Raw genomic sequence first — 22,381 nt, 5'->3', positions numbered from 1 at the left:
ATGTTTTGTGACGAGGATGAATTTAAGAATCTTATGATTTAATAAAGAAATTTGCAGACTTGCACAGAGATGGTAAAATTAAGATGACTGATAACGGAAACGAAGACAACAGACAACGAGGACAGGGAGGAACAGGGGTTTACATGTACCAAGGAGACAGTCAGAAAGAACTCGGGACAACTGGAGACGTTTAGGAATGCAGGGACTGACAGAGACAGGGAAGAAGTCTCATCGTGACGAGTAAAGCTTATCTTGCCTGGCTGGTCAGCTCTCTGTGTGCTCAGCACCCCAAAGCTCTGATCCTAGAATCACCCGATTTCAAAGCATCCATCTGGTGATATTCAGTCCTACATTAATAATAAATGTGACACTGTGATCACACATGGAGTAAAAATGATGTGCCATGCAATATTTTAAATAAGCAAAAACTGTGCTGCATGTTGAATCTTTGTCTAACTTAATTTTGGTTGTCAGATTGAACTTTTTAAGACTTTCTTTGACAATTTCTCAACTAAAGTTTGTGACACATAGATGACTTGAAAGTTTTGCATTTCACTTTTATGTTGACAGAAGTTATTTCTAACCTCATACCAAAATGTAAAAGAGAAACAAGTTCATGATTTTTTGGGGAACTTCAGAGACATCCAGAAGAAATTTCAAATATGATATTTCTCTATCATTTTTTTTTTAGTTCTTACTCTCCCTGGTTGCAGTTTGGAAACCCTGCAATGTAATAAATAAATACATTAAAAAAAATTCAACATGTATTACAACTCCTGTACTTTTTGGTACCTCTTGAGCCTAATTAAGACCCCAAACCCAAAATAGAGCAGGGCAAAACATAGTACAAAGAAAAAAGATGAGATGCTGAATTCAAAGAGTGACTCACTTCGGCAGCTTCAGGCATTTTTTTTCCTCTTTTGCAATTGGTGTAACAGCTGTGTTCTTCTGGAATGCTCAAGGGATCTTTCAGCTGACTGCAAAGTCTCAGTCTCAGGAGAAATAGAAGGCTGTTAGAAGCGGTTGGCAGCACGAGTGACAGATCTGTAGCTTTGCTCTCAAAAACCAGTGATTAGAGGCACTTGTAGATACAATAATTGTACTTCTGCCACAAGGGCTCTGTGGGTCTGTGTCAATTGTAATTATAACTCAATGCAATTCAGAAAATAATACTATGATAAAATTGCAAACTAAAATTTCTGTAATGGTATCACATAAACTCTGCTATAAATTGTCATCAAAGTGCACACTTGAGCAGCAGTGAGTAGATGAGAATAATAATACCATTACTTGTTCTTCTCATTTACCTGTGTGATGGGAAGACAAAATATCAAGGACTACTGTTCACTTTTATTTTTTTCCAAAGTATTTGAAAAACCTTGGAAAATTAGTTGCCAGTAACAAACATTTCACCCCAACTATTTCACTCCAAAGTTTAAAGATTTTGAACCTGATTGCAAAGTGATAAATCACAAATTTTTTGTTTTAAGGCTTCATATACTGAAGTGAGGGTGTATGGACATGAGCCAGTTAAAGAACAGCCCACTTCTTTTAGAGGAGTGGCCTTCATGAACGTGCATATGAGCCACAAAACAAAGCTGTGGGTATGTAAGCTGCCAGTTAAATCAATGTCTCGCAATAAAATAAAATAAAATATGAACAAACAACAAGCTATGAAAAGCACAGTGAATGATGTAAGCTTGTTGCTTATAGAATTTTTTTTTCCCTTCTCCTGACAAATGCTAAAAAGTTGAAGTACTGATTCAATTTCTTCACCGAATTAAAGTGAAAAAGTACAGGCTCTGAAATGTACTCAAGGTAAGAAAGTGAAAAGTAGCTCTTTGGAGGATGTTTCTGCCAGCTTTTTTTGTGCAAAACTAGCTGTACTTTGTGCTATATTAATATAATAATAAAATAATATTAATAAAAGAGAATACACACTTTACTTAAGTTTGAATTTCAATTTTTTTCAATTTCAAGCAAAAATTTTAATATTTGCATAATTCTCTAACTGGAAGAAATTCGTTTAACATTTAAACCTACTTTCTGTATATGGCAGCATATAAAATAGAAAACAAAATTGTGTTTACAGTCACTCTTTCAAATAGATGCAAGTAAAACACAGTAAAAAATAATAAAACATTTTTTCAAAGATTAAAGATTCAGCGGCACTAAGTCCTGTTGTAAGAGATTGAAATCCTTCAATCTGTTACTTGTAACGCGTTACTGTCCATCTCTGGTCATGACCCTGAAAAGTTATATTATACGCCTTGAAGTGTGCATGTTGTATAGCAGGTTGCAAATTTCACTTCAAAAATAAGAGTGCTTTCAAATGTCTTGTTTACCGGCACCATCAGCTTTAATGTCCCGTGTCACAATGTGAGACCCTTTTTAGGTACATATGAAAAGTTCCATAGTAATTAAATTTTAATTCTGTTTGTTTTTATGGTTCATTAAAAGCCATTTAAACAGTCTAGTTTAAATCGCTCTATATATATATACATATATACAGGGGTGCACATAAGTGGCCCGCAGGTGCGCATGCGCTGTCAAAATAAAAGACGCGCACCAGATAAGAAGTTGCAATGCGTGTTTGCGTACATAAGATTTTCTGGAGGAGTACAGACATTTGTTTAGAACTCTTAAAGATGTAGAAGAAGCTCCTTTAAGCAATTACTTTGGTGTTCCTCCACTTCCAAAGAAATGTCAGAAGCACGTATTCTCGGAAAAGTGGTTGTAGGAGGTGAGCTGGCTTCAAACAAATGATGAATGCACAGAGATGTGGTGCAGAATGTGCCGTTTGCCATTTGTTTGAAGCCAGCTCACCTCCTGCAACCACTTTTCCGAGAAAGCACACTTCAGACTCCTTCTGACATTTCTTTGGAGGTATAGGAACACCAAATTAATTGCTTAAAGGAGGATGTGATCACACTCCTAACTGCCAATATACAGGCTTGAAATTGCAACATGTTTTTAATCACTACATGAATAAAAAAAACTGTGGGTTTCAAATCTCTGTTCAGTGAAGACAGATTTTTTAAATCCTTCAATCTGTAAATTTTTAGGCAGCAGGTGTCAAAAACAGCTCTTGAATATATACACTGCACAACGGAGGCATCTTATCTCACACTCTTCCTTTTAATTGTTTTGCCTGTATTAACCTCATACTAATGCTCAGCTAAATTTTAAAGTCTAAATTTAAAAGTTCGTTCCTTGGTTTTACCAAGGAAGACTTCTTTTTGTTGACTAAGTCCTGCCTAAAGTGAACTAATAGCCACTCTTAGATGGAAGAGGTTTCTAGATTTCCTTTTCTAAAATTCTCATATCCCAACACCTTTTTCAAAGCGATTTATGCACATGCTTTCCTTTGAAGGCAGGCATAAGTCAGATATAATGATTGCCTGTTTAAGCATAAGGAGCACTGCTATAGAGGTCTTTGGACACCAAAAATAATCATAGTAAACATGGCCCAAAGCAGGTGCCTTTGAAAACTTTTAATATCTGCAGAAATAAAAGACTAAATGATGGACCCGTTTGTGCTACCAACGTAAAGGGTTGTTTGATTACAATATTTCTTGATGTTACATTTATTTTTTCTGTCTAAATTTGCCAGTCTTTTGAAAGTGGCAGGCACATTTTACAGATCTGCTATTATACATTTTTTTCTTTATTCTCACTGGTATTCTCCACTAAATTACATTTCTAGGTCATGGATATTTTCTTTTTTGTATTTTTTTGTGCATGAAGACATAAAGACTTCCCTTTTGAAACCTGACCCATGGGGTCACTGTGGCATTTATTTATTCTGCTATAGCAGTGCTAGTTACAATAAGTTCAACTATAACATAGGGTTGGGCGATATATCGAGTTTTTAAAAAAAAATATCAATATATAGAGATATAAGATGTGACAATATCCTTTATATCAATATAGTCTATGTTACGTTATAATTATAGTTGTGGAGCCACAAGTTTGCCTCTCTTTTGTCCACTTTTGTCTTTACGCAACGTTACTCGACCTCGCCTCTCTCCTTCACTGAACACAACTCCCCCTCCTCCCCCATCACTTCACCTGCAGGCAGCGACAAGATGGACACGGCAAATCTCCGTTAACGACTTACTGCCCATTGCCCCGTGCGTGGGGCTGGACGGCGTCAACGTGTTAACGAGCTAAACACGCTAACGAGCTAACCATGCTAACGCCATGCACGGCCTGAAATCCTTTCATTTTCTCAAAAGTTCACAGCGTGCCTTATTTATGAATTCTGGTTGTGCTTGATGACCACGAACCGATTTTATGTGGCACACAGCGCTCAGCGATCTGTCAAAAAATGTTTTAGTACGACTTTGGTAAGTTACGGAGCTGCACCGCTTGATGGATTGTCGGAGCACTGCGGCTACCGAGGAGCCTCGCGTAGTAATACGTACTGTGCTTCAACGTAATATTACCGTACTGTGTGTGTATAAGGACCATAAATGGCACCTGTTAAGAGACATGGTTACGAAGTAGATTTCAAGGCTGTCAGTCACGCAGTAGAAGTTGCGAATAGAGCAGCTGTGAAATCTGTCCATGTTACTATGCTCAGCGTCTCTTAGTTTACATTTTGACTGCACAATTGTGAGCTCTTTGTTATGCACAAAAACAACATAGTTTTCTTTTATTTATGGAGCATTATTATTTAATAAATGCTCATAATTTATTTTTGAGTAGTTTTTTTCATGTATATCTATGCTGTATGTTAATAAAAGTGCCTGTGTGACATCTGGGACACAGCTTTGACTAAGAACTCTCTTTTTGTTCTTACTTTATGGCTTTAAAAAAATATCGAGATATGAATTTTGGGTCATATCGCCCAGTCCTACTATAACACTCCTCACAAGTTTATTCTGTTCATCTGGATATAGCGTTTTCAGTGGGAGAAACATTTCTCCCACCAATGAACAGAATCAACTTTGGGGCATTTAGTTACCTGAATGATGCATGCATCAAGACAACTATCCCACTAAACACTGGACACGGGATAGACTTGCTGATCATGTCTATACTGACCAATTCTGGACATCTATATGACATCCAAAGTAGTTCCACATTTACATGATTAATATATTTAATATTTTTGAATTTACAAATATTAATGTCTTGATGCATGATCAATCATCCAGGTAAGTAAATCCCAAAAGGTTGATTCTGTTCATCCGGATGTTTTCAGTGGGAGAAACGTTTTGTTGCTCACCCAAGTGACCTACTGCAGTTTGGCCCAGTCTTATTAACAGTACATTGCTCAATGACTGAACCTAGCCCACTGAGTAAACAATGGGCTATTTTGTATATTGTATATATATATATATATATATATATATATATATATATATATATATATATATATATATTTATAGCATTATAAATAATTTTAGAAGAAAAAGCTTTAAACATGCTTAATGCTTGATGTTATAGTTAGAAATGACTGCAGATTTTCTGATATAATCATCTATATTCCACAGATTTTGGTTAGTAGCAGTTTAAATATCACTTTGAATGATCATTTGCTTTTGGTGTAATACCTGTAAAGCCTTACCTTCCCCTTAGCTACAGCAAAGGTCTTGATGGAGTTTGCTACACTATGCATTACAGGTCATTTCATGATCCAACTTCACTAAAAATCAATAAATCATTTTCTTGTGAGATTAATGTCTATATTACACCATAATGCTTCTAACCTTATCCTCTGAACAAAGAGTCTGGTGGTGAATGCTAATTAGGAAAACGGAATATGTTTTAGTGGGCTAGATAAATGAAATGAAATTATTTGTAATGTAAAATTACATATTTTAAAGACAGAACACTGTCAGAACACTAATCTGTCTAATATCTACGGGATGGACTAAGATTACACTACACTACAGGCCACACACTTTTTAATATTATTAATAACATTGATGATAATAATAATGAATTTACACAAGCTGTAAATTTCCAGATTGTTTTATTTTATTTCTATTTATATAATGTACATAACTCACCCACTTGCTGCACGTAATGTCCTCTTTGTATATACTCATTCACTGTATATAAAGTTCTGTCGGTCTCTCTCTTTCTTTGCACAGTCGAGGAGCGTATCAGGTCATCAGGTCGTATCATTTCACTGCATGTTATACCTGTATAACCATGGACGTGACAAATAAAGAATCTTGAATCTTGAAATTAGTAGTATCGACATGAATGTGAGGAAAAAGCATTGCAGCACAAAAAGAGTTTTACTCTAAGGTTCAACGATATTGTCAAAAACATATACCATATAGCGCTTTGAGGGTCTCGAAAGGCGCTATATAAATGCAATCCATTATTATTATTATTATTATTATTATTATTATTATTATTATTATTATTATTATTATTATTATTATTGTAAAAATATGCCCAACAGGTAAAGAAATAGACTACAAAAAGCTTCAGCAAACTGAGATTTACGTACACTGGCATACATATGCTACATTTAGAATACAAATCTTGTCATATTTAAATGAAAACTGGAAGGAAATCTGAATTAAACATTTGCTATCAGCCACTGAGGTTAAATTGCTTGGAAACCCCATTGCCTTAAACCACATGTGTCAAACTCAAGGCCCACGGGCCACATCTGGCCCGGCGGACATTTATATCTGGCCCAGGAGATCATTTTATATAGATTTATTATTATTGTTATGCATGGCCCGGCGATATGAGGCACTAATAACACACAAACTACAGATCCCAAAATACAGCGCTGCAGCCTCCTTGCCGAACGCTAGGCTAGCTGGGAACATTCCCGTCAATCAAGTCAAACTACTGTTATTGCAAAGCTAGCCCCTCACAATGGCGAAGAGAAAAGTTGATTCTGAAAACAGAGCCTTTCAGCACCGGTGGGAGACTGAATATATGTTTACAAACATTGCCGGTAAACCCGTGTGTCTTATTATTGGAACTAATGTGGCTGTAATTAGATAATTTAATTTAAGACGGCACTACGAGACAAAACATCAGGATTAGCTGAAAAACCTAAATGCAGAGCATAAACTACAGAAAGTAGAAGAGCTAAAGAAGAATCTAACCTTGCAGACGTTTTTCACCAGAGCAAAATCACAAAGTGAAGCTGTTGTGAAAGCAAGTTTTATTGTAGCAGAGGAGAAAGCCAAATCAGCCCTGCCATTTACTGAAGGAGAGTTTCTGAAGAGCTGCATGATGAAGGTGTGCAACGTCTTGTGTCCAGACAAAATGCAGATTTTGGCAAAAGTGAGTCTGAGCAGAAACGTATGTCAAAGTGTAATCGACATGAAACTGCCCTGGGACAAACTTGTTGGACTTACAACAGATGGAGCGCCAGTGTTGTGTGGTGAAAAAAGTGGACTAGTCAGCAGGATGCAAGTAAAGATGCAGGAGAACTGTACCGGTGAGTTAACAGCATATCACTGCATCATACACAAGAAACTGTGGCTGTCTGGTCCTTCTGTCAGTCTCCCCCAGGGCAGCTGTGGCTACAGCTGTGGAATTGTACAGCGCTTTGAGGGCCCCGAAAAGCGTTATATAAATGCAATCCATTATTATTAAATCACTGTCAATTTCAGTCTTTTATGTGGGAAATAGATTCAGAGTTTGCTGACATCCTCATCATACAGAGGTCTGTTGGCTGAGTTGGGGAAAATGTCTCAATAGGGTTTTTGAGCTCAGCAAGGAAATCTGTCAGTTCATGGACATGGCATGTATGATGCAGTGAAGGCATTTCAAGTGAAGCTGTCACAAATGCACCAGTGCAACTTGCAACACTTTCCCTGTTGCCAAGTAATGTTGAACCAAGTCAGCGCAACAGTGTTCCCAAATGCGGACTTTGCTGATAAACTGAGTGCGCTGAGTTCACACGGTGACTTGGTGACTTTGAAGCACAAAATGAGAATTTCGAGCTGCTTCACAACCCATTTACAGTTGACGTGGAAGCTGCACCTGTGCAGATTCAGATGGAGCTGCATTCTAATGGGACACTCAAGGGAAAGTATGACACTGAATGCCCCGTAGAGTTTATTAGTTCCATTCCTGAAGTAATGCCCCAGCTCCGTCTACATGCAGCTCGAACCTTGTATACGTTTCCATTTATTTTTTCTGGGGTTTTTGGCAGCATGTTCATATTTCTATTTCTAACTTGCATAATTTTGACAGGATATATTTTAATGGAGACCAAATATTTAAAATTAAAGTAAAGTTTATTTAATCTGGAATTATATTCCTGTCTGTTTTTATTCATATTTATGTTTAAAAAAAACATTATTTTAGTGTGTTCAATAAATGTTTATCTTGTTTGGCCCATGACCTAAAGTGTGCCTTGAGGTTTGGCCCCCTGTGCAATTGAGTTTTACACCCCTGCCTTAAACCCTTTAATTTTTTACACAAGTTGAAATAACATTTGTTAATTTGTATTTACATAGAATTATAATTGGATCCAGTAAACACAAAAAAAATTCTCTCTTAGTGTCTAACTTAAAATATTCATTATAAAGAACCTAAACATAATTCCCTACTATTTAAAATGATTGGTTAATACAACTGTCTTGTCTTGTACGCTAATTATACTTCTTTTATTTGAGATTATTGTAAATGCTCTTTAAAGAAAACACATAAAACAACACATTCAAAAATTAATACTTAAAATCTGTTACTGGAAGAAAAAAAAAACACCCAATAAAAAAACCAAGTAAAATTAAGGGATTCATTTATATTGAATAAAAAACAGGGTGATGCTCCTGCAGTTTTTCAGGCACTGGTGAATGATGTTTTGAGGGACTTCATTAACCGGTTTGTTATCATCTACCTCGATGACATCTTAATCTTTTTCAAATCCCAGTCCAAGCATGAAACCAGGTCAGACATGTCCTGCAACGCCTTCTGGAGAACGGGTTGTTTGTTAATAGCAAGAAATGTGAGTTCCATGTGTCCACAGTCGCTTTCTCGGGCTACATCATCGAACAAGGGGACCTCCGCCCGGACCCGGCAAAAGTCAAAGCTGTGGTGGAATGGCCAGAGCCTCCTAATCAGTGCCAGTTGCAGCGGTTTCTCGGGTTCGCAAACTTTTATAGGAGGTTCATTCTGGTTTTCAGTATGGTAACTTTGCCCGACAAGCAAGGTGGGCCCTGTTTTTCACACGTTTCCATTTTTCCATCACTTACAGGCCAGGGTCCCGCAACGTCAAGCCTGACGACCTCTCCCAACAGTTCTACACCTCGGAGGACAAGGCGGAGCCTGCACCCATCCTCCCAGCTACCTGCATCATGGGAGCTATTTCCTTAGAAATCGAGTCAGCCATTCAGGAGACTCAAAGGCTGGAACCAGATCCAGGAGGCGGGTCTGGTTCCTCTATTTCCCTCCATCGAAGGAGAGCACTCCGTGCCACAACAAACGCACAACCTGTCCAGTACAGGTTTAAGGAGGGCACAGCTCTCTGTGCCCTCCTTCCAGGACCCTCCTCCCGCCCAGCTTGTGGATGGTCTGTCCACCTATTCCATCACCTGTATTATTGACTCACGGCGTGGCAGCGTGGCTACCAACACCTGGTGGATTGGGAAGGCTAAGGCTTGGAAAAACGAGCTGCCATCCTGGACAAGCGCATGTTTTCACCGGAGTTCAGATCATCTGCACCCTGGTAAGCTTGGTCGATTGCCGATAGGCTCCCGTTGAGAGGGGATGTGTGTCTGTCATGGCCTCGTGTTAGGCAACATGTGTTGTTTTGTTTTCTGCTCTCTCTCTCTCTCGCTCTCTGTCCTCTGCCGGGTTGGAGCTCATTACGGGCTCTGTGTGTAGATCTTTCCTGAACCCGTCCCTGCCTACCTGAAAACCTGCGAGCAAGTGTGTGGAAGCGTGAGAGCCAGATGAGGAGAGTGGAGTGTGATTCGGAGAGTGGAGTGTGTTTGATCCCTTCCTTTTCCCCCCACGGACCCTGGAGCCCTGGACCCTCCTCTAGCACATTGTATATATAATCACTTGGTCTTGTCACTGTAAATCATTTACTTACTACCTTTTTTTTCTTGTGGGTAATAAGATAACGCTCACCTTTGGTAAAGCTCTCTTCTCTCCTGATAACAGGAGCAAGTGGTGCAGATGTAGGTATCTTTGGATTAGGATTCTGTATTTTGGAATTTAGGTTTATTCTATAACATCATTTCTTTGTGTTACGTGGCTTGTTTGTTGCTTTATCCAAGTTCCTTATTGGGTTGCTTTTTCCTGCCTTCAGTTCCAGAGATCATTAGGTTCATTTTGCTACTCCACTTTTGTGTTGCGATTCTGTTGTCTGGTCTGGTCTCTGTATTTTTGTCTTTCTTGTTTCCACTGTTGAGTTGTTGCAAGTTAATCTCGTCTCCCTGTTCAGTTGTGTCTCTTTTCCTGTTTTAGTTTGATAATGGTTGTTCTCTGTGTCTTGTGTTAAATTCAACTTTCTCTTGAGTAATTAGTTAACCTCAGCTTTGTTTCCACCAGTTACTCCTTCCCGTTCTATCATGTGTGTATATCTATTGTCTTACTCTCCCTCATGGCTATGTGTCTCCTTTGAATTACTCCCTACTTCTTGTGTCCTGCAGTTGGCTCCACAATCTGGCTGCTACACAGTTATTATGTGACAAACTCTCCAATTACATCTGTCAGGACAGTTGAGAAATCTTTCATTCCCAAACAGAAAAATATCTACAGCAAGTTATAATTGAGATATTGTTTTAATTCGCACAATGTTGCCCAGAGGCAGTGACTATTGATGAGCCTGTCATTTCTTTGGAGAAGAATTTCTTTAATACTTTTATAAGCGGTTAGTATGCAAACCCAAAGTATGCCACACAGTAGCAAGTGGGGACTTTAACAGTAATGCAGCAATGGCCACCCCCATTTCAATACAAACAAAAACAAAATAGCAAAATCATCTCAACTACTTACCTGTTTAACAAGACAAAACTGATCACAGATTTCCTTGTTAATGTACTAAAACTGTCTTTAACAACATTTCATCTTCTCTGCATCACATTCATTGGTCAAGGTGCTTAATGAGACTAAAGTCATGTGTCACAATGCTAGGTCCTTGAAGCTCATTTACTTGCTAATGCTAGTTTTGTTAGTTTTGCTTTTTGTTAGGATTGTAACTGATCTCAGAGTAGTGAAAGCTAGCCAGCAGCAGCTTGGCTCGCATGTTTTCTGTCAGATATAAGCGCAGCTTTCAACAGCAATAGCTGACTGCGGCTACAAGTTGGCAGTAATATAAAGGATGGAACATATTAATTCACAGCGATTGGTTTTATAAAAGCACTGTCTAAGATCAAAGGAGAGAGATTGCTTTACTTTGGTACATTTTAATTTGTGTCTATTTTAAATTTGACATGGCAAGCACTGTTTGTCTTGCTTGTTCTGACGGAAGGCCACTGATGCAACAATTATTTACTATCCGCACTGGAGTGTTTCCCAACTTTCACAAATACAAGCTGAAAAACCTATGAGATGAAATTCAATTCAGTTTGATTTTATTTATATGGTGCCACATAAAAACAACACCTGAACTTTCAGCTGACAGTTAGGTCCACAAACAAATGCTATATGAGTTCCCTAAATATAGAGACAAAATTCACATGCAGCACTGATGCAGCACTGTGTTCTTAATGCAAGTTACATCCATATTCTGCTCTTTTCTGCTGATGGAGGCAACCAAACCATTTAGCAGGTATCTGTTAAAGATAACCCAGCATCAATTTGACCAGCACATCTGTGATCCAACTGCATGAATTATTCAAAATTGTTTTCAACTACCCTGTGTACTGGTTGAATATGTATCAAAGTATGGTACCTCTGTTTTTGAGCATAATTATGTGACAATAATAACACAGCCACTGATAAAATGTAATCCTCTGTTTGCCTCTTGTCTGCAGATTGCCTTTCTCTGCCATCTCAGAGGTTCCCTTACATGAGTCTTATAATGTAGCCAAATTACTGTGACTTGCAAGTGCCAAAGTGCTTAATTTCCTAGTCCGATTCATATAAGATTATACCTAGACCTGTGAAGTACTCACTGAGCTTAGTGCCATGTAGTAAGTGATCTGTGTAGTAATGGCAACTCCACAGACCACTTACTCCATACAGAATGCTTTCAGCAGATGAGATGCAGTCTGCTGTGACCACACAAAGACCCCAGGGAACAACCACCAAGTTCCAGAAGGTCAGCAGTTAAAGAAATAAACAGGACAACCAACACAGCCAGCAGAATTCTGAGTATTCAAGCTGCTTTTTGTCCCGTCTTCCCAAAGCCATTTTCCCACTGGTTTCACAGTAAGTAGTCTTTCTATCGGTGGGTTTTTCAATTACAAATGACAGTAGGGAGGAAAGGGCATGCCACGACCTCTACAGAGACGTGTTTGAAATAGGCTTGTGAAGAAACAGGTAGAAGAACTAAAAGACATGTCAAGAATCAAATGGAAAAATAAAGATTACGCTTTATAGAAAAACAGCAGTATTAAAAATTTGTTGAAGCAGGTTAAAAAGACCCGGACTGTTTAATTCCAAAGCAGAAAGTTTTGAGACATATGTTTAGAGAGGTTCTGTATGGATGTATGGGATTACAAAAATTTAATTTCAACTCATGTTTGTACCAGCATAGGGAAGACAAAAATGTAACAATAGTTAAATAATAATAATCAACATAACTATGATGAGATTAGAGAAATTACACTCAGCCCATAATCGTAAAATGATTTTGATACACAGTAACTTTTGTTACATTGAATATCTGTTCCCGGACTTCACCAATCATCATCATCATCATCATCATTGTTTATTTATATAGCACTTTAAAAACACACCTGGTAGACCAAAGTGCTGAACAATACAACTATAAATAATAATAATATAAGAGCTGAGCAAAAATGTCAGTCACCCACAGAGTTCAAAGCCAGAGAATAAAAATTGTTTTTTAATCTGGACTTAAAAACCAGTACTGCTGTAGCTTGTCTAATATGAAGAGGAAGACTGTTCCAAAGCAACGGGGCCACAGTAGAGAACGCCCGGTCTCCTCTGAGTTTCAGCCGTGACTTAGGGACTGAAAGCAGCAGTTGCTCAGCTGACGGGAGGGAACGAGTGGGAACCAACTTCACTACCAACTTGTTTGCATTTCACCAAAGTCTAATGCTAAGTTAGGTAGAGCAGGTCATCTGCTGATCGGAAGGTTGGTTCGATCCCTGGCTGCGTGCCCACTATTACTATCCTGCAGTACACTGACTACTATCCTAGTCAGTGTAAAAACTGTAAAAAGGTATTAGAGTCACAAGAGCAGCATTCATTAGCCAGCAATGATGTCACACTTCCTAATGCCCCAAACCAGTACTTTGCTTACAGCAACCTTCACACCAACAAAGTAAGCGCTCAAGAAATAACACCATATAGGAAGGAGCCTGTTCTTGTCATGCACGTAGAGCACTCTCAGATGAAATTTACTCTGAGGAAGGCTACAGGACCAGATAGAGTGCCAGGCTCCACACTGAATCATGTCCTGAGCAGCTCACATGGGTGTTCATATGATTAACCTGTCCCTGTAGCAGGGTGTAATCCCCACATGCAACAAATCCTTCACTACCCAAAAAGCAAGAAGTAAGGTGTCTCAGTGAATACCATCCAGCTGCCCTAACATTTAATATAGAGTGGTTTCAGAGGCTTGTTCTATTTCACTGACTCTGGATTGCCACCAGTATTTCTACTGTGGAAACAACCCAAAGGAGAACACAATCTCAACTCCACTTTACACAACCCTGTTCCATCAAGAGCATTCCAACATGTATGTCTAGGTACCATTTGGTGATTTCAGCTTTGCTTTCAACATCACTAGAACAAAATAGATCAGTGGGGACTTTAGAAGAACCAGGAAAATAACAACTCAACCCTTCCACATAAAACAGAAAGGAGGTAGAGGGGTTAAAATACAGAAGTGTAGAGCTGCCACCCAGGCAAAAGAAAAATAGAGCTATATCACGTTATAACGTGAAAAGTTTATCGTTCTAACTAGGGATGCACCGATACAGATACTGGTATCGGGTATCGGGGCCGATACTGTAAAATGTGTGTGTACTCATATTTGTAAAAGTTAACCGATACCATGAACCGATACTAACTTATTTCATTAATCAGAGGGTGGCTTGTCATTTTTGTTGTAGTTTTTTAGATTGGCCACTAGGGGGGCATCCCGCGCTAAACAGGCACAGGGTTAGACGAGTGAGACTGGTGGCTCCAGATAAAAAAAGAGAAACTGGAGGCTGCTGTAGCTAGGCTAAACAAAATGTCAGCAGTGTGGACCGGAACAGCCAACTTTAACTCAGGTTTTGGAAAAGCGATGAAAAATGTCAAGAGAAAATCCACGGGCAGTTAAAATAACAGAGGCTCTGACTCATTTTATCGCTCTGGATGACCAGCCAATGCCAGTCGTGGAAAACATAGGATTGAACCGTCTTCTCAGCATACTCGAGCTGCGATATGAAATTCCCAGCCGCCCACACATCAGGAAGATAATGGTGCCAAAACTTTCTAAAGAGGTAAAGACAAGCAGTGTGTGCGATGTTAGTCCTTGGTTTAACGGCACAGTGGACTGATGATCCACGAGCAGATGAGGAGTTCATTCGTCAACGCCAAATACTTTCGTTATTTTGTTTGTTTGTTTACAATATGGACACTCTGCAACAATTTAAAAGTTTATTTTATTCTCAAACCTAATTTGTATTTATTTTATTCCAAACAGAAGTGATTATTTATTATTCTGAAAGCTCGAGACAGTGCCAATAGTTCAGTGATATTTTGTTAAATTACAATGTGGAGACTCTGCAATAATTTAACAGAAGTGCTTATTATTCACTTGAAATTTTTTTGTGGTCATTTTTATTAAGATATTATTTATTATCAGCAGAGAATAAAATAAAACCTGTCTTCCAATTCATTGCATTTGTGTGTGTGTGTGTGTGTGTGTGTGTGTGTGTGTGTGTGTGTGTGTGTGTGGTAGAAGTATCGTTTTTTGTACTCTGTATCGGCAAGTAATCAGATCCAAGTATCGGTATCGTATCGGTTTGAAAAAATTGGTATCGTTGCATCCCTAGTTCTAACAATATAATTTTCATGTTTGTACAATAGACTTTTCTTGTTTGAACAACATAATATCACATTATTACAATATACATAATTATCACGTTCATAAAATAAAATAATTATATTGTACGAACGTGAAAGGTTTTTTGTTATAACGTGATAATTATGTATATTGTAATAACAATATATCCCTTGTGTCATGTGTTCAGAATCTGGTTAAATGAACTGCTGAGATGAAAGCAGGGGGCACTCCTTCACCCGTCAGTAGCAAATTAAACAGAAAATTTGTCAAGTGAGGCAATTTGCCCGCAGGACTTCTGAGACGCAGACATTTATGAGACCATTAACTTTGTCAAGAGAACCAGAATAGAAGGTGGCATCTAAAATCAGGAGAGTGCCTGAAATACTTGACAAAGAGCGTGACAGTAAGGAATGATGCTTGACAAACAAAGATGAATGTCTGCTGGCAGCTGGATGCTTAAGAGATGATTTCTAAAAATGTAGGTGCTATTTAGAAAAGGGCTGTGGTCATAACCATTGATGGTAGAACTGATGATTGAACAAACAGAAAGAAAAAACAGGCTTGCTGATGATTAGGTATCTACAGTACTGTTAAGTATCTAATGTTTTACTTAATAAAAGTATGATGTCAACCAGACATGAGGCAGAATATTGTCTTGGAGAAGTCTGTTTCCGAGTTTCCATGGTTGCAGTTTTTCCCCCCAAACAACCTGCTCTCAATCCTGTAAAAGTTAAAACAACTTGTAGATGAAGTTAGCATACCAACCTTGAATTGTGTTGGAAAAAATAACTACACACAAATGATTACATATATCGTTTCTTTTTTAAAATTATTTTAGGAGGAGGGCTAACATCCTTATTTCATTCTAAGGCAATATACCCTCTGATGTGTATACTCAGTGTTAATAGTTTAAAATTGCAGTACATAATGAACAATAAAGGGTACAGAGAGAGAGAGAGACCATAGGACTCTATCCGTTTATATTTACTGCAGGGAGTGGAAATGTTTTCTATTTAATTCCAGGAGGGATTAATATTATATTATATTACTTAATATTAATGGACAATATTTGAACAGCTTTCTCCATATGACTTGATCAGTTTAAAGCCGAAATGAGTAAATTCACGTAAAAATCACACCCTTTGAAGTGCAGTTTTTACACACATTTAAAGGTATGTTCTACTACAATACCTCCACAAGTTTGCTCGTTTACCTCTTTCGCTGTTGGCAACAAAAGAGAGAACTGACAGTATCTCCTAACTACTGCCTAACCAGCAGGCTTTCACTAAAGGTTTGATTGCACAGTGATGAAGGCTTCTCCAAGTGCTGTATATTAAAGTCCTTTTGACAATACTTCGGACAGATTGACAAGACTGGAAAATTAGCTCCTCCTTACTCTATTCCTTAAAGTCCAGCCGTCCTCAACACCTACAGATGACTGTGGACAGTAAGAACATGAAACACCACAGGCAGTACAATGACAATGGAGCTCCTAGAGGTTTTGGTTAGAGTATATTTGATTGAATACTGGCCATTACAGTAGACAGATTTTCACATTTACAGTGGTTCAAACTGCCAACTGGTTTGGTCTGTAGTGGTTTTATATCTTTCTGGCTGGCAGTCGATATAGAGGCTCTTCCAACCAATGCGACTGCGGAGAATCTGACTGCTTCCTCTGTTACACTAAAATCTAAATAAACTGGAAGGTGTATGGGGAAGCCACATAACACAGTTGTCAGGGACACAATTTCTTTTACCAGACATAAAAAGAATGTAAACATATTTGAAGCAAGCATGCCAAAAAGATGCACAAATCTGCAAAGGACGTCTATTAAAGGTGTTTTCCAAAAAAAACAAACAAATAAAACAGTTTTTTATGGTTTACAGTATTTTGTAATTAGTGGACTGGCAGGTAAACTTTGCTTTTAAAATCAGGACTTTCTCCTTTACCCTCTAAAGTGATCCTTTCTTTATAATAATACTTTCTTATTTTGACAGCTTGCACATACTAATATGCATATCTGATGGTAGAATAAGCAAACTTATGAATACAAATGACAAGAAATGGAAAAACAAAACAAAATGAAATTAGATATATTCAAATCACCACATTCCTAATGAAAATAACTAAATGGTCATGCAGCTCAGCATTATTTACCTGTAGTCAGCATACCAACAATGAGCTGATCAATTAAGAAACTAGCTTAGCCTTGACCTTGGCCTGAATCAAATTAGCTTTATCATTAGTTAGTAATACAGACTTAACATATTTCCATAATAAAATGCTGCATGTCACAATACCACACAAAACCTCTGCTACTAAGGGTTTGCTGCTGTTCCGCACTGAAAACAACTTGGTAAAACTCAATGCTGTTTTGATCTTTGCCTTTATTTTTGTAACTGTGTTTATCGCACTAGTTGTGACAGCAGAGTAGGATGCTTTAAAAACCTCAGGTCTTAAAACCAGAGATCAAAGAGCTGTGATAGCACAATGAAGCAAAAGAGACCTTATAGAGTGCTTTTTTGAGCAGGGTTACTTAAAGATATAACCTACTTCTGTGAAATGAAAACCAATTTTATGCATGGCGCGACATTCAACACATGCAGTATCCCTATATAACATGATAACACCTTGTTCCCAATTTTCTTATAAAAGAAAGCAATTTTGTGTATATGCAAACTGTTACCTATACTATGCTATATACGATTTTCATCAATTCTCTTCTGGTTATCATTAACAGTAAGCGCACCCAGCTATAGGGCGAGAGGCAGAGCACACCCTGAATAGGGATGGGTATCGAAACCCGGTTCTTGTTGAGAATTCCTTGGAATTGTTTGGCATTTTTGCAAACGATTCCCTTATTGATTCCAGTCGCCCAGAATGACGTCACCACGTTGCGGAGCGTCATTTACCTGGCAGGAAACATGGCGGCTCAAACGCTCAAAAGTTTGGTTATACTTTACGAGAACGGATGACAACAGGGCAACTTGCAATACTTGCAAAGTAGATATTTCATTTAAGGGAGGAAACACTACGAATATGCAAAAGCATTTGCTCACAAAACACGCGAACCTTAATTAAATGTATGTCGTGTTTTTAATTCCGCTCCGGACTCGTGAATCTCAACCCAGCAGCAGCGGTAACGTTTGCACGTCCTCTCCTGTTAACGTGGCAGGTAAATAATCAACTAACAGTGCATATTATGTTAGCGCGATCTGCCTTATTACAAAACCTGCCATTACTGTGCATTTAGGTGACCATGATGAGAGAGACAGACAGAGTCTGGCTCAGATGCTGGCAGTTCTTGCTACAGTCTACCGTTAGCGTCTCCTTTCAGGCCAGGATAGACGAATGTCACCGAGCAGTGACTAAGTTTGTGGTCAAAGGCTTGCACCCATTTGCCACAGCAGATGCCCCCGAATTTCGGTAAGTGAATGTGTTTAATTGTAGGCAGGGACATTACTGGATATTCTTGTGTAATTGCTACAGAATAATTTATGTTTGTGGTGGGGCGTGGCCTGCGGTGCCGTGCAGGGAAGGCGGACGCACCTGCACGGCATCTGCAATCACGCCCCGCCAACTTAAATATTGTAATGGGTGCTGTGTTTGGGGGTTGTTGTGGTGATAATGTTGAGCGGGCAGCGGGAGAGCTGCAGCTCTGGGAGCATTGTGAACAGCAACTGTGAAAGTGCCAATAAAGTATGCTGCAGAGCATGAATTTGCACCTGGGTCTGCCGTGGTCGTTTACAGTGGTGCCGAAACCCAGGAAGGGAGGCACGGCAGACCCAGGACTGGGCCAGCAGAGGGAGGAGCTGGTGCAAATGGTGGCCGAGTTGGCGGCCACGCAGCAGGAGCAGGCGGCGGTGTGGCGCCGCCAGCGGGAAGAGCTGCAGGACCAGACTGATCGTCACCTGCAGAGGATGGAGTACCTGGCGGCGCTGATCCGGTCCTGCCCGACACCGCCGGCACCCCCAGGGGCGCTACCCAACTGCGATGGGGTGGAGGAGATCTGTGCAGGCGCCCGTGCCGGCCCCCAGGTTGCAACCAGCCAGGGACCAGCCTGCTGCTGCACCCATCCCCACTCCGCGGGTGGGAGAGGCTTGTGCCCGGCAGGGGCCTGCGCCCATTCCTGCTCCCCGGAGGAGGGACGTGGAGCAACAGCTGGGCCCACCACCAGCTCACCCACCTGCCCAGCCCGAGCCGGAGGTCAGCGCGGGGAGAGCGCGCGAGCCGGAGGTCAGCACGGGGAGAGCGCGCGAGCCGGAGGTCAGCGCCGGGAGAGCGCACAAGCCGGAGTTCGAGGAGGCGCGCGAAGGTCCGCGCCTGCCCGGTGAGGAGGATGAGAAGGTGGAGGAGCTGCTCCAGCCGGGAGTGGCGGCGGAGGAGGTGCCGCGTGAGGGGCTGCTTCAGCCGGGAGCGGCGGCGGAGGAGGAGCCCGAGGTCCCCGTACCAAGGGAGCCTGCTCGGCCGGAGGGCGAGCTGTGTGACGGCCCCGCCAAGTCTGAGGGCGGCGGGGCGCAAGTCTGAGGGGCGCCGACGGTCCGGGCTGATCCCCTCTCCCGCTCGCGGTGGGGGGAGTAGGTTTGGCCGGATGGCTCCCCGGCCTCAGTCGGGCGATGGGGGTATGTGGTGGGGCGTGGCCTGCGGTGCCGTGCAGGGAAGGCAGACGCACCTGCAATCACGCCCCGCCGACTTAAATATTGTAATGGGTGCTGTGTTTGGGGGTTGTTGTGGTGATAATGTTGAGCGGGCAGCGGGAGAGCTGCAGCTCTGGGAGCATTGTGAACAGCAACTGTGAAAGTGCCAATAAAGTATGCTGCAGAGCATGAATTTGCACCTGGGTCTGCCGTGGTCGTTTACAATGTTATACTTTGTTATTGCTACAGAAGAATATTTATTTTATTATTTTACATTTACATTTTTTTTTCTGGGGACCTTGTGACACCCCATTGAAGAGCCGTAGGCTGTGGATCTCTTAAGATCTCACTGTTTGGTTTGTAAGGCCATGTTACTCCTAAATTTCTATCTTGTTCAAAGAGAAGATATAAAACAAAGTTCTTAGTGTTCTCCTTTTTTTTAAAAAAGAATCGATAAGAGAATCGATAAAGAATCAAATCGTTAAACAGAATCGAAAATGGAATCAGAATCGTGAAAATCTTATCAATACCCATCCCTAACCCTGAACAGGTTGCCAACTTGACGCAGGGCTAACACAGAGAGAAATAACTATTCACGCTAACATTCACACCAATGGGCAATTTAGATTCACCAGTTAACCTAACCCCACTAACTGCATATCTCTGGACTGGGGGACAAAGTTATATATTATCTTATCAACTGATTCTACTCATTTCTCTGTCATAACAATTTACAATGTAGTTTTTTTTCTGTGTGGACTCATTTGAGTTTGGGGGATTCCATGGAGGTATTCTGTCTTGTAGTTTAATGTTAAAACCACAGAGTTGGCAACATATGTTATACTTCAAATCTTAAAGTATTATCCAAAGTTCAACTAGTTTAAATAAAGATACTTTAACTGTTGTATGGGTTGTGTTGTGTTCATATGGAAAGCGGCGGTGTTTGGAGCTCTCGTTAATAGAAGTACAGGGTTGTTAATTCAGGTTTATAGGTTTATTAGTAAAGGGTTAAATGGGGAGAAAGAGAAGACATTAATCATCCAGCATCTGCAATAGTGGTCTGTGGATGGCTTAATGGCACACTGTCAAACTAGAAAGTTTACCTCTACCCAGCATTTATCAAAGGAACAAGCAGAGTTTTTGATGGCTAGGAAATGCACTATAAGAGAGAGCCTCTTTTGTCTTTATGAATCCTCAGAGTGTTCATTAAGCAAAATATGAAATTATGACAGGGAAGGCTGGATTGACGATAGGTAATCGTGGTGCCTGATTGACATGTAATTGTTTTCTGAATTGTAATTATAGAGCGCGGCAAAACATTGGCCTACAGTAATTAATGGTAAAGAGCAATTTTTTTCAGTGGAATTCACTGGGGACATGAGCTTCAAATATAAATACAGAGAGTGAAACGTGTGTAGGAAGCACAAACCTCTGTTTGTATCATAGAATTATGAAGTATGAAAAGACTTAATCCAAGTCAGGTTGCAAATAAAAAAAATCTGGTTACTCATCCTACCTGCATCTAGTTATTCACTTGTAAATATTTGTCTCTTCTGCAATTTCAATACGTTTTCAAATCACAATGACTAAAATTGCAGAATTTAGGTAACTTTTTATTTTAATTTAATATAATATAACTTTTTTTTAATGCAAATGTTTATGTGAATACTTTTGATTTTCATATTGTGTGGGCCAATTTTTTGTGGTTTGAACTAACAGACAATTAATGCCAGTGGCATAACCTCCATAAAGGAATTTAGCACTGCATGAAAGCATCTCACATAGACTGCACACTCAAACTAAGTTGATAAAAGCAGTGTGTGTGAAGTCTGGTTTGGGAAAAGAGGCGGGAAGGCTCAAAGGAAAGCTGATATCCACCTTTTGGTTGGCAGCCCAAATCTGAGCCTTGGTCACTTCATGGTATTGGGAAGAAGAGCCAATAAAAAACAGCAGGTAAGTTCAGCTCTCTCTCATCCTGCACTATTCTATTTTCACTTTTATCATTGCTGCATCACTTTTTTCTCATCAAACTCCTTTTCCCCTCTAAAGGCAGCATTAAAAAGGCAGCTTTATTTTTCTTAGTATAACCAGGTTGGGCGCCCTGTGAGAGGCAGTATGAAACAGAAATGCAGAGTCCTGAAATTATGAGAAAAACATATGTGCAATCCTCACTTGCTTCACTTTATTTCTTATTGCTATTGCTGTGATAAACACATTAGTTCTGACATTGAAAGTAGCCATTGTTTTTCTATGAATACAACTGGTATACTGTATTGACTGTCATGTATTCATTTGGGTTGGACAGCAGATGTGACAGTAATACTATTATCCATCTGGCAGGAAAATTTCATCAAATATAACCTAGTTATTACTTTTCAGTTATGCAGTGTTGGGCTCAACAATGTTTGTTTCTCAAGGTATCAAAAAAGTGTGCAACAAATTATAACACAAAAGTGAATCGGATGATCACAGAATTATTTCCATGGTTAGTTAAAACCCTTCAAAACTCAAGAACCCTGGCATAACATGTGCCAGATTTACTGTATACTGAGTGTAGAATGAAGGTAAGAACAAAGCATGGGGGTGGGGTAGCTAAGAATAAAAATGGCT

The 22,381-nt window shown here is 39.8% G+C and overlaps 2 protein-coding genes across 4 annotated transcripts in view; one reads left to right on the top strand and one right to left on the bottom strand.

Annotated features, from left to right (window-relative positions):
* Nucleotides 1-22,381, bottom strand: part of ntm (neurotrimin) — a 384,314-nt gene that overhangs the window by 341,003 nt on the left and 20,930 nt on the right. The gene's annotated exons all lie outside the window — the stretch shown is intronic.
* LOC146509292 (uncharacterized) lies at nucleotides 18,648-19,645 on the top strand. The gene is made up of 2 exons (XM_085173868.1): nucleotides 18,648-19,520; nucleotides 19,566-19,645. Exon 1 carries the CDS (start codon nucleotides 18,836-18,838, stop codon nucleotides 19,466-19,468), a length of 633 nt encoding a protein of 210 aa, XP_085029994.1. The 5' UTR covers nucleotides 18,648-18,835; the 3' UTR covers nucleotides 19,469-19,520; nucleotides 19,566-19,645.

The sequence above is a fragment of the Neolamprologus multifasciatus genome, chromosome 10 (genome assembly GCF_963576455.1).
Source record: "Neolamprologus multifasciatus chromosome 10, fNeoMul1.2, whole genome shotgun sequence".
Lineage (NCBI taxonomy): Eukaryota > Metazoa > Chordata > Actinopteri > Cichliformes > Cichlidae > Neolamprologus > Neolamprologus multifasciatus.
Note: the sequence above shows the minus strand (reverse complement) of the source record. Positions and strands in the feature narration are given on the sequence as shown.

Coding starts and splice junctions, on each gene's coding strand:
- LOC146509292 (XM_085173868.1), top strand. CDS start 18,836: ATGCTGCAGAGCATGAATTTGCACCTGGGTCTGCCGTGGTCGTTTACA.